This window comes from Siphateles boraxobius, unplaced genomic scaffold, assembly GCF_051911475.1.
Source record: "Siphateles boraxobius isolate OS27281-9 unplaced genomic scaffold, OSU_SipBor_1 18, whole genome shotgun sequence".
Taxonomy (NCBI): Eukaryota; Metazoa; Chordata; class Actinopteri; order Cypriniformes; family Leuciscidae; genus Siphateles; species Siphateles boraxobius.
In genome coordinates this window covers 5,721,993-5,735,472 of record NW_027508788.1, presented here as the reverse complement: position 1 = coordinate 5,735,472, position 13,480 = coordinate 5,721,993, and the positions used below count along the sequence as shown (strand labels likewise).

The 13,480-nt window shown below is 40.7% G+C and overlaps 1 protein-coding gene across 1 annotated transcript; it reads right to left on the bottom strand.

The window, feature by feature from the left end:
* Positions 1-11,268: 11,268 nt before the first annotated feature.
* LOC143740672 (olfactory receptor 2C1-like) lies at positions 11,269-12,192 on the bottom strand. The gene has a single exon (XM_077232679.1). It carries the CDS (start codon positions 12,190-12,192, stop codon positions 11,269-11,271), a length of 924 nt encoding a protein of 307 aa, XP_077088794.1.
* Positions 12,193-13,480: the final 1,288 nt, after the last annotated feature.

The following is a 13,480-nucleotide window of genomic DNA, read 5'->3' as shown; positions in this document are numbered from 1 at the left end:
GCGCAGTAGTGAGGAGTAAGTAAAGCAGCGAAATCAACGTCCCGCTCTGGTCCCCATATGATGTCTATGCTGGTCCCGCCCTCGCTGAATCAAACGTAAGCACGCGCCTCTGCTGCAGTCTGCAGAACAAACCGCTATGTCGGTGTGAAATAATTAATTATAGAAATGTATACATTAAATTTAAAGCTCCAATCTCCTCAGTCCTCCAAAGATCCCGATAAAAAGTCCGTTGTTCCTTCAGTGACTACTTTGCTCAGAGAACCTGTCAATCACAGCTGTCAATCATGTACGCCACAGCACCGTTTTATAGCATCAAATAACTAACTAAAAACGAACTTATTTTAAAAACAAACACTTGAAATTACATCAGCGCGATGAAAACTACAGTAAATGACAGAAACTATCTTTGGAAAAAATATATGTGAAGTGTAATTTAATTGTTTAGTTGGTCTCACGTCCCATTGAATAACACGGGGAGGCGGAGTTTATGAGCTATACTAGGACCAGTCACCGGGGGGCGATCGAGACGCTTTGGCTTCACTTTTCAAGGCTTGTGCGGCACACTTGGCTAGTACGACTACGTTTGTACCGATTTAATTTACTTGCAGTTTTTTGTATGTTTGTGCGACTTTTGTTTATACAATATTTCTGGAGCTCATAATACGTTAACCCTTACAAAATTTTCGGATGCTCTTTAGTAATGCCAATGAATAACTTAATGTTAATACCAATGCAACACGCAGTGGGAGTTCTATAAGTAGGCTATGACAGTGGTGCCTATTATAAGTTTCAACATTTTATTGTAGCAACAAGAACTGTTGTAACTATTATTTTATTATATTTATATTTCATTTATTGAGAGGTATTTATAGTTTCATTTCATTTAATCACATTTTATAATTTATGTTAAGTTATAACTTTATTTAAGAATGTATTATTATTATTATTAGGCTATTAATGTTAATTATTTAAAGTTATAGGTATTTTGCCAAAAACTGTTGTTACAGTGGTAGATTTTTCTATGGCATTGTTTAAAATGGTTTAATTTGCCAAAATTAAATAGTTATAGGCTATAACTAAACTCATTAGTGTAGTTTCTTTCTCAAATGAATGATATTACCTGTGCACACAATATAGGCCTAACTAGTCTTTCCACCTTTGTTTTCAGTTCAAGTTGACAGTTGACAACCACAGATTTATTTATTTTTTATTATTATTATAGCCCCTAGGACACATACTTATTTCAAACACGTCTTGTCTTCAAGGACTATTACAACAAAAAAAAAAAACAATTTCATAGAAAGCTAAACAATAGTTTATTAGTTTTATTCCATCAGTGCTGTTAAATATGCAGACAAGATAACAGTTTATAAGGTTCCTCTTAACGTGATGATTTGAAATCCATCCTTGATCATCTGATGCTATTTCGATGATAATCAGTGTTATATACCAACCTATCTCTGACACATCTCTTCATGTACATTATTACAAATTAAATATGTAGGCGTGTGATGAGTTAAAATACAGAGAATTGTCATAGGTAAGACTGAATTCACATGGTTGACTTTTGAGGAACTTCTGCCACATCATTTTCAATTATCAAAGAAAGTGTGATACACAGCATCTGAAAAGAAGAAGAAAATACAAGTATTAGGTTTTAACTGAAGTAACAGACACTATGAAATGGTTATACAGGGTTCTGTCAGTCATAGGGGGTTTCATGGGATCCATCAAATTTGATAAATGAAAAAGCTCGTAAACATACTTTATCACTAGAAAAATCAAAATAATCCAATAAAATTGAAAGTATTATGTAGTCATTTAAGACATGTCTTCCTATATAGAACCTTTTTGGCATAAAGCGTTCTTTAAAATTGATTCAAGAACCCATAGGGTAAATATTAAACCTCATTGAGCCTTTATTCTAAGAGATTATTGCTATTATAGGCATAAATGTACTTACAAGAATCCCTTGCCACAGCCTAAGGGTCCAAAGTAAAGCTCTGAAGGCAGACACACTCCTTGTCTGCAAACTCCACTGAGACTTGCACAGCTCCAGGGAAATGATGCAGCTTCGTTCTCTTTGCCTTAGACAGAAATGAAATGTTTTAGCACTGCAATTCCAAAATGATTAAAAAAAGAGAAGACATACAAAACTTACAGTGCAATGCTAAGACAGCAAGGACAAGCAAGACAAATATACTCTGAGGTTTCATGTTGGTTTCTTCGGATGATGGCACTCCTGAGACGTTTGCAGTACTCTGGTCAGGCTGGGTCTTATTTTCCATGTGTCTCTAGAAGGAGGAGTAATTCATCTGAAAACACTCCAATCAGACTTTTAGTTAAAAATTGAATTATGCAGCAGAATGAATAGACGTACTGTTTTTAATCTTATTTGGTGTAATCAGAAAATACCAAGAGGCATTCACATCATCACATGTTTGAGGCTGCAGCAAATTATCAACGTAAGAAAATCATCACCTGATCCGAAACACATGCTTATCCAGATGGCTTTAATTTTTATGTGTCTTAATTTTGAGGATCCTGACATTGCTGAGACCCGCTCTATTTGATATGCCAATATGGTTTTATTGTGTTCACTTCAGTACACAACGCTAACTTGGAATTTTAGTTTGGAGGAAAGAATTCACAAAATAGTTGTTTGAAACAGATAGATGTTTGCTAAAACCTTATAGTTATGGCCATTGTATTAGTTGCTTTTTTACATGACACTAGGCTAATTTCTATAATAAATAATATTTCCAATAATGTCCAGTAAATTCCTTAATGTATTTAATTTTAAATGTAGGTTCATGTTGCAAAATGTAAAAAGTTAGTTGGCAAACAATATAGCACAGTTGTCTTACAGAATATTAAAACAAGAAAATTCAGAAAAGTGTAATCAAATTTAACTAAAGTGAAATAATGTAAACTTTAAATTAGAAATATATTTTAAAAGTATATCATCAATTTAGTTATCATTTGTAATTAAATATTATATATATATATATATATATACTCACTTAAAAATGTTGGGTTAAAAATAACCCAACACATTGACCCAATATGTTTAACCCATCGGTTGGCTTAAACAAATAACCCAACGTTTTTTACTGTGTATATATATATATATATATATATATATATATATATATATATATATATATATCGGAGGTCTTCATCGGAGGTCTTCATATATATACTGTATATCAGAGGTCTTCATCGGAGGTCTTCATCGGAGGTCTTCATCGGAGACCTGCATTGGAGGTCTTCATATATATATATATATATATATATATAGGGAAAGTTTTAATATTTTTATCAGCTACGCTGGCAGAGATCCTCTCAAAGATATCTTGCATGCAATACCCATATATTATTTAAAGTATGATTTGGAACATCATCTTCGTGCACTATAGCATTTTTCAGATTAATTTTAATCAGTGATGGGAGTCAGCAAATAACAATATAGTAATGGAACAACTAGAATGATATTCAAACCGTTTAATTTTGGCTTGTCAGTATTTTTGCAAAAATCATATGCATGTAGGTTTTTAGCCAGAAGATGGCACTAAAGTGTTACTTTGATACTTTTTCAGTGTTATCATTGATCATGACAATCTATATTGAGCAATATTTCTGAAAACTAACCACTGTTTTCATCTGGTACATGCCTGCTTTATTGGTTTTAATATCAAAAAAGATAGGCAGTGTCAAATGCTAAGACACGCACACTTTGACAGTATCTGTCAAAAGTTTGGAGACATTAAATTGTTTAATGTTTTTATAAGACGTCTTGTATGCTCAACCAAGGCTGCATTTATTTAATCAAAAATACAGTAAAAACAGAATTTTTTTGAAATGGTAATACAATTTAAAATAATTGTTTCCTATTTAAATAAATTTAAAAATGTAATTTATTCCTCTGATGGCAAAGCTGAATTTTCAGCATCATTACTCCAGTCTTTAGTATCACATGATTCTTCAGAAATGCTGATTTGATATACTCAAGAAACCTTTATTTATTATTATTATTATTATTATTATTATTATTATTATTATTATTATTATTATTATTATTATTATTATTATTATTATTATTATTATTATCAATGTTGAAAACCGTGTTTGCAGCTTAACATTTTTGTGGAAATGGTGATACTTTTCCCAGGATTTTTTTGATGAATAGAAAGTTCATTGAACAGCATTTATTAAATTTATTTATTACATTTATTAAAGCATTTTTCAAATAGAAATCTTTTGTAACATTATAAATGTCTTCATTGTCACTTTTGGTCAATGTAAAGCATCCTTTATGAATAAAAGTGTTAATTTCTCTCTCTTTTTTTCTTACCATGTTTGAATGGAATCATTGTTTCCACAAATAAATGTAAAGCAGCAAAAACGGTTTTTAAACATTTATAATAATAATAATTGTGCTTTGTGCAAAGCAAATGTGCTTTGCTGAAACGCTTCAGAAATATTCTTAAATTGCCCTGTATTCATTGCATGCAAGCTACGTTGATTGTTAAGTATATTTTATTTTATATCTTCTTGAAATATAACATTTTCAGATTTGGTCTGTTTACTGATAATGAAATATGAACAAATTAGAATAATGGATCAACCTATATTCAAAACTTTTGATAAGCCACAGTTTTTTACTTCATATATGTTGCATTAACATCTTTACATTTGGCTATAGTTGTGTTCCGGTTGGAGGCAGTGAAATAGAACTGGTGTGAAAACATGAGGAAAGAATATGGCTTGGCAATAATCTTACAAATATCCTGTGTGGCATTTAGGTTTTTACCAGAAGATGGCATTAAAGTGTTACATTAATATCCATTTTCTTGTCTGAGATTCAGTATTATCATTGTTCATAGCATCCAATACAGTTCCAGATAAAACAACTAACCACTGTGTTAAAGCATGTGATACAGACCTGATTCATTTCCCTTTCAAGGGAACTTCGAGCTGCGTCAAACGCTGCGGGAACGCCCCTGCGTTGTGCGTCATGAAGCACGTATGGAATCAGCCCAATGGAGAGATGAAACGTCATAGGCGGGTGACGTCATCGACCAGGAAACTATAAAGCACCCCAAAAACACAAGCGCATTAGCTTCTGTGCTTTCAGTCGCGCTACATGTGAATCTGTCCCTGTGTGATATTGTCTGTCTTACATACCCTGCACCACACAAACAATTTATCCCTATATATATATATATATTGAGAGATTATGGCGGACGAACAGCAGTTTAGAAAGTGTGTTCCTCCCTGCTCGCGTTATTTAACGAGCGGGGATACACATGATCTTTGTGTTGTTTGTTTGGGAGTTCAGCATGCCCAGTTTGCTCTCGAGGGAGCAGACTGTGAGCATTGCGAGCGTTTGCCGTTAAGGACGCTCCGCTCCCGCCGATCGCTCTTTGAGGAGAGCGGTTCGGTGCGCGCTCCCCGTGGTTCGGGTCCCGCTTCTGCCGAGGCAGAGCGGCGGCGCTTATCGTGGGGATCGCAGATGGATCTCACAGCGGGGTTTGAGACGGGCTCTGCCTTATCTCTCCCTTCACCTGTGAGATCCAGTGCCTCAGTCCCGGGTTCGGAAGCACGCGCTGCGGTTTCTTCCGCTCGGGCTGAGGCACCAATGCTGCAGCTATCCAGTTCTGAGGAACTTGATGTTGTTAGTGTTGAGGGAGATGTGGAGGATTCGCCACCCCACACTCCTGAGAGTGATGAGCTTATGGAGGTGTTAACAAGAGCTGTTGAAAAACTTAATATTGAATGGCCAGTGACTAGACAGGAGTCTGTTTCTAAATCAAAGTTGGATGAGAGATTTTTGCCGTCACGTGTGCAGCCTCCACGCCGGTGCCTGCCGTTTTTCCATGATCTCCACACCGAGGTGTCGAAATCATGGAGAAAACCGGTGTCATATAGAGTGTTTAGTCCCCAGACTTCAACATACGCTAATATTATGGGAGCCAAGGCTCATGGTTATGGTGCTTTGCCTCGTGTGGAAGAGACGCTTGCGAGCCATCTCTCCCCCGAAGCAGCATCATCTTTTAAGGCACCGGCATTACCCACCAAGCCTTTAAGAAACACTTCGGCTTTGGTGGGTAAAGCATATTCGGCAGCAGGTCAGGCTGCGTCATGTCTGCATACTATGTCAATCTTGCAGGCATACCAGGCTGATCTGCTAAGGGACATGAGTGAGAGTGAGGAGGTCAGTACTGACGTAGTTCGCGAACTGCGTCAGGCTGCTGATTTATCCCTGCGTGCCACCAGAGAATTGGCCAAATTAATGGGTCGTTCTATGGCAGCCCCGGTTGGCCGTAGAAAGATATTTGTGGTTAAATCAGACTAATATTAAAGAGAGAGAAAAAGCTTTTCTTTTAGATGCTCCTCTTTCTCTAATGGGGTTGTTTGGTGATGCTGTGAATTCAGTTATCGATAAATTCCAAGAAGAAAAGAAACAAACTGCAGCTTTTAAAAAGTTTCTTCCCCTTAAAGTTCATGTCCCTGGGGCTGCTGGGCGGGAGCAGCCCCGGCCGTCTTCGAGCTCATCACATAGAGCGCAGCAGAGGCAGAGTGTCGCGTCTCGTGCTCCCCCTGCTGGACAGTGGGCTCAGCCGCGACACTCTCAGCCGAAGCCTTCTCCCAGTAGAACTGATCTGAGGACAGTTATATTGGCTAAGAAGGCTTCGGCTAAGAAGAAGTCCTGACGCCAAGCCGTTCAGGATGCTGAGGGTGGTCCCCACCGAGGCGGAAAGGTGTTCACCTCTTTTTACGGTGCCCATTCCTCCTCGGTGCCCTCAGGGGCTCGTTCTGCCAACCCCGCCTTTATGCCGGGGCACAGACGATCCCAGCGAGCGCTTTCCCGTGGGACGCTCGCTCCCTCTGAGGAGGGTCTCAGAGCGGTCAGACCAGTTGTTCCCTGCCGGTGCGCCGTTACAGGGCGCTGCGTCTGCTGCTCAAGTTACACCAGAGGCCAGTCTCGAGAGGCTGGTACCCTTAGTAGAATTTCTGGCAGAGTGGAAAAGCCTTCCAAAAATATCTCATTGGGTCCTGCAGACAGTAGAAAAGGGTTATGCTATCCAGTTCAGGTGTCGTCCACCAAAATTCAGAGGGGTGCTGCACACAGTGGTGGGCCCCGAGCAGGCTCTGGTATTGGAACAAGAGGTGAAAACGCTCCTTCAAAAAGAGGCTATAGAACGGGTTCCTCCTCCCAGTTTGGAGTCAGGTTATTACAGCCGATATTTCATCGTTCCAAAGAAGGATGGGGGGTTGCGTCCAATTTTAGACCTGCGCATATTGAATCGCTCGGTAGGGAAGCTAAAATTCAAGATGCTCACTATCAAGCAGATCGTGTCTCAAATCAGGTCTGAGGACTGGTTTGTCACGATAGATCTGAAGGACGCATACTTCCATGTCTCCATCCTTCCACAACACAGGAAGTTCCTGAGGTTCGCCTTCGGGGGCGAGGCGTACCAGTACAGGGTTCTTCCGTTTGGCCTAGCTTTATCTCCCCGCACTTTCACGAAATGCATGGATGCAGCACTAGTGCCTCTGAGGCTTCAGGGCATTCGTATTCTCAATTACATCGACGATTGGTTGATTTTAGCTCAGACCGAGCAGATGGCGGTTCGGCATCGAGATGTCGTCCTCCCTCATATCAGAAAGTTGGGGTTGAGGCTGAACGCAAAGAAAAGTGTATTATCTCCTTCCCAGAAGACCACTTTTCTGGGTGTCGTTTGGGATTCGGTATCGATGCGGGCGCGACTCTCTCCGACCCGCATCGCTTCGATTCTCTCAGCTGTGAAACAAGTGAAGCTAGGCCAGCTACTCACTGTCAAGCAGTTTCAGAGACTGTTGGGTCTGATGGCAGCAGCGTCCAACGTTATACCTTGCGGCCTGTTGTACATGAGACCGCTACAGTGGTGGCTCAGGACCAAGGGATTCTCCCCGAGGGGAAATCCGCTCCGCACGTTCAAAGTCACGCGGCGCTGCCTTCGTGCTCTGGTCATGTGGAGAGAAACTTGGTTCCTATCCAAAGGTCCTGTGCTGGGGGCTCTTTGTCGTCGCATAACGCTAACGACGGATGCTTCCCTCACAGGGTGGGGGGCGGTCATGAGTGGTCGCCCAGCCCAAGGTCTGTGGCAGGATCATCATCTTTCGTGGCACATAAATTGTCTAGAGATGTTGGCTGTGTTTCAGGCTCTGAAACACTTCCTAACAGACCTGAGAGGCCATCATGTGTTAGTTCAATCAGACAACACGTCGGTGGTCTCTTATATAAATCATCAGGGGGGCCTGCGGTCTCGCCGGCTTTACAAGTTGGCCCGTCAGATCCTCCTGTGGTCCCAAGGGAAGCTACTATCTCTGAGAGCAATGTATCTCCCTGGGTATTTGAATGTGGTAGCAGACTCCCTGTCGAGGCAGGGGCCGAGGCCAGGGGAATGGAGACTCCACCCCGAGGTGGTGGAGCTCCTTTGGTTGAGTTTCGGTCGCGCCGAGGTGGACCTATTCGCTTCCAAGGAGACCACTCATTGTCATCGGTGGTTCTCCATCACTCTTCCAGCCCCCCCTGGGGTTGGATGCTATGGTGCAGCCGTGGCCGAGGTCACGTCTGTACGCCTTTCCCCCGATTGCTCTGTTACCAGGAGTTCTGGAGAGGGTCCGCCGGGACGGGGTCAGTCTACTACTAGTAGCCCCGTTCTGGCCGGCCCGAGTATGGTTTGCGGACCTGATTTCTCTCCTGGACGGTTCTCCTTTGGAGCTCCCGGTCAGGAGGGATCTACTCTCCCAGGCGGGGGGCACGATACTTCACCCCCGCCCAGAATTGTGGAAACTGTGGGCTTGGCCTCTGAGGGGGCCCAGCTCATAGACTCCGGTCTCTCAACCGAGGTTGTTGAGACCATTCTTAACTCCAGAGCTCCATCCACGAGGAAGCTTTATGCCTTGAAGTGGAAACTTTTCACTTCTTGGTGTGGAGAACACCTGCAGGACCCAGTTAACTGCCCAGTGGGTGCAGTGCTGGAATTCCTGCAGGAGCGCTTCTCCACAGGGTTATCCCCCTCCACACTAAAGGTGTATGTGGCGGCACTAGCTGCTTACCACGTCCCTTTCAGTGGAGTTTCTCTTGGGAGACACCCGCTTATAACTCGTTTCCTCCGTGGCACTTTGAGGCTGAGGCCAGCAGTTCGTACGAGGGTGCCGACTTGGGATCTGGCCATTGTATTAGAAGGTCTTTCCCTAGCTTCTTTTGAACCTATCGAAGAAGTTCCCGAGAAGTTTCTCACTTTTAAGACTATCTTTTTGCTTGCTATCTCTTCACTAAAAAGAATCGGAGATTTGCAGGCTCTGTCGGTTTCACCCTCGTGCCTGGAATTTGCACCTGGCATGGTTAAAGCTTTTCTGCATCCTAGACCAGGTTACGTTCCTAAGGTTCCTACTAATATTGTTAGACCTACGGTTCTGCAGGCTTTCTGTCCTCCTCCATTTATGTCATCGGGCCAGGAGAAACTTAATTCACTCTGCCCTGTTAGGGCATTAGACGCTTATGTCCACAGAGCTGCCCTGTGGAGGAAATCAGAACAACTTTTTGTATGTTTCGGGCCACCCAGGAAAGGGTGTCCGGCGTCTAAACAGAGAATGAGCAAGTGGGTGGTTGAGGCTATCTCACTTGCTTATGAGTCGGCTGGCCAGCCTTCACCTTTGGTTGTCCGAGCTCACTCTACCAGGAGTATGGCTGCTTCTAAAGCTCTTTTGTCGGGGGTTTCCCTGAGTGATGTTTGTGATGCGGCTGGATGGTCTTCACCGCATACTTTTATTAAGTTCTATGACCTAGACTTAAGCTCTACCCCTGGGGCACAGGTGCTCTCGTCCTCTGTGCGCTAGTCTCACATGACGGTCATTTGGTCCTATGGCGACGTGGGTATTCGCGTTCCCGCAGCGTTTGACGCAGCTCGAAGTTCCCTTGAAAGGGAACGTCTCGGTTACGTATGTAACCCTAGTTCCCTGATAGGGAACGAGACGCTGCGTCGCTCCGCCATACTCCCGGCACTCCCGTTAGCGCTTCCTTCAAGCCTATCAGAAGCTAATGCGCTTGTGTTTTTGGGGTGCTTTATAGTTTCCTGGTCGATGACGTCACCCGCCTATGACGTTTCATCTCTCCATTGGGCTGATTCCATACGTGCTTCATGACGCACAACGCAGGGGCGTTCCCGCAGCGTTTGACGCAGCGTCTCGTTCCCTATCAGGGAACTAGGGTTACATACGTAACCGAGACGTTTTATTTACTTTAATAGAATTAAAGATGTGTTATATGCAGTGCCAATTACAAAAGAAAAAAAAACTATGATCCTGCTGGTCCAGTCTCATTTATTCAGAGCAGAATAAGGGAAGAGGAGATGTTAGCCATTCCTTCTCAAATATCTGGCTCCAGATCAAACAAGGCCGACACAAACAACCTATTTCTCGTTTTCCCTTGTTTTGTTTTTCTTGTACAGTTGGAAGACTTAAAATCATTTAAAATAGACGTATAGGCCATTTAAAATAACAATCAAAAAAAAAAAACAACATCAACAAAAGGTCTTGGCTTAGGGCTGTGAGGTTTCGAGAAGGCCACCGAACTCCTCTTTAAGAGAGTCGCCCTTCGATTTTATCCTTCTATAATTCTGAAGCAACTCTGATGATTTCAGGAAAATAGAGGTCCAGCAGAAACTCTTTAACTCATTAGCTAAAATTAAGTCTCATCATAAACACCAAAGGTTTAGTAAAGCAAACAATAAATTCTCAATTAATTGAAAGGCCAACTGTTCATTCTAAGGGCTATATAGTTCCTCATGTTTTCCAAAACAGCAGCCTTTATCATAACCTCTACAGTTTAAAGGCATAGTTCACACAAAAATGAAAAATTTGATGAATGCAGAAATGAATGTAGAAATGTACACATACCTTTTTAGAATGGACTCTTACCTCTTTTATGTTTTGCTTTTTGTTTATATAAAATAAACGTTCCAAATGTAAATGTAGATCATTAATTTGATTAATTATCTTTTCTAGGGAAGGACAAGTGGATCAGTGTTATAAGTTGCATTGCAATCTTTTTATTGATATTTATGTATTTATTGTATTCATATTTAATTTCATACAGTTTTACCACAAACTAGTGGTTTTTATTTTGATATTTATCATAACAGTCATGAATAATCAGGGAGCATGCAAACCATACTTGCGAGCCCTGGTGTTTTTCCAGGTCTGATGTGTTATGAATCAATTAGCAATGCTCAGTTTTTGGAATATACACTTTGCTTTGGTCCTAATAGGAGTTAATACAATTCCATATATTATAGGATTAACCAGAGGTGGAACAATCACAAAGGAAACTGACAAGAAGTTTTTAAAACCCCGAGGCAGACTGCTAGTTCCAAAGACCTCATATAGGGCATTAAAAAGTGACCACACCACATAATTCAAAAAAGCTACCAAATGTGGCAGACATGTGGTTATGAACTTCTTGTGGTTTTGAACTGAGTGCTTACAAGCGATCACTATTTTAATATATGACAAAAACACAAACCATACCAGAGCATTAACAGCAAACGTTAATATTCCATTGACCACAAACTGAGCAGTGTCCACCCTGCAGGCAAGTCTCTCCAAGACCCAGGTTTCACAGTACAGTTTATTTATCTGATTCATGCAAATCGGAAACCTGAGCGTCATCAGTATGATCAGTATTGCAGTGCAGCAGGGAAACATCCATATGAAAGTCAGCAGCTTCCAAACAGTGATAGTTGTCATGACAGTATGGTAGTATAGCGGTCTGCAGATTGCTAAGTACCTATCAAATGCCATTACGCTCAGATTAGTAAACTCCCCTATTGCATAGGTGAAAATGGCAAAACTTTGTATGGCACATTCTTCCAGAGAGATTACATTGGTTTCATTAAGTAAATAATACAGTAGGGGTGGATAAAATCCTGTGGCTCCGTATAATTCATTTATACATAAATTGCACACAAAAATGTACATAGGCTGGTGGAGGACTTTCTCCAGAACAATTATGAAAATCAAGACTGCGTTGACAAAAATGGTCAAAAAATATCCTGGGAGGGCAATAGAGAATATAGTGATCCTGTTGGTGTCATTTAGAGCTGTGAGAGAGAACAAGGAGAAGGAGGAGATGTTGTCCATTCCACTTGACAAACTAATGCAGACCAGACAAAAATGCATAAACAGAAGCATCTTAGGGAAATTACAATCATAATCAATGCTTATTTTACACATCCTCACATGCATTTTCTTTTTGTACACAGACATTTTGGTCATACACATAACATATTTACAGTCAAATACTTCATGCAGCAGAGAAATCCTTTGATGAGAAAACAAAAAACTGAATTGTGTTTGTACCTGAAAAAAAAGAGAGTGTTAATCTTGAGGTTCTCTCGAAAGTTCTTGCTATACCGCTCTGTGCTCTGAGGGAGAGTGATCCTGGCTGAATCACCTGTAAAGTTTATATAACAGTGGGACAGAGGATGGGATGGGTTATCGGCCCTTTGATAATTAGGCCGTTCATGCTTTTAGACTGCAAATAATATACAAAAGATGATGTCACTCCATTATTGCTGTCTTGTAGCTTTTTGTTGAATTGCTGATATTCCTTATGTATAAGTCACTTTAGAGTAAAACACCTGCTACAATTAACTATATATTTAATGCAGTAAAATGATTTTAGAGATTTGATTACGAATATAATTTTGACAGGAAAAAAGATTTTAAAATATACCTCTAAATGTTTTATTGAATGTTTAGGCAGGCTGCCATTGCCGACTTTAACTTTTATGGCAATATTCTCTGTAAAGTTGAGTTTTTGAGTAATTGAAAAGTTATTTTTTGTTTATTGTGGTGTAATGTTTCTCTGACCTTGTTTCCTAGTGTGTGCCATTTTGTTCCCTTAATTACTGATTTTGTTCACCTGTTGTTCTATTAGTTAACTCATTAGGTCTTCCTGTTATTTAAGCCCTGTGTTGCCTCAGTTCCTTTGTCCAAAGATTTTTCATTTTTCGTTTTTGTTTTTAAAGAATACAGGGCTTTTAAAAAGAATGTAATTTTATAGAAAATATGTAACTCCTGTTATACACTCCAGTCCAGCGGTGGCGGTAATGCAACAAATAGTTGTCAACCGCCATTTAAAAATTGAAGAAGAAGAAGTTCCTTTGTCCAATGGGCTAAACGCTCTATGCACGAACGCTGCTGACGTATTTCCGGTAGGATCTCAGCCAGCGTCTTTACTTCCGCATAGCGCGTTCTATAGCGAAGTGTATAGCGGCAAAACTTTAATAAAATTCATTTTCTCAGAAACGGAGACAACAATTTTAGAAACTGATTCGCTAGTTGGATTTTGCACGATATGAGAGAATACTCACCCTCAAAGTTGTCGATGTAGGTCGAAATATATAATTTAAAGCCCTTCTCTTTC

Excerpts from the sequence above, each read along its gene's own strand:
- LOC143740672 (XM_077232679.1), bottom strand. The coding sequence starts at position 12,192 with ATGGACAACATCTCCTCCTTCTCCTTGTTCTCTCTCACAGCTCTAAAT.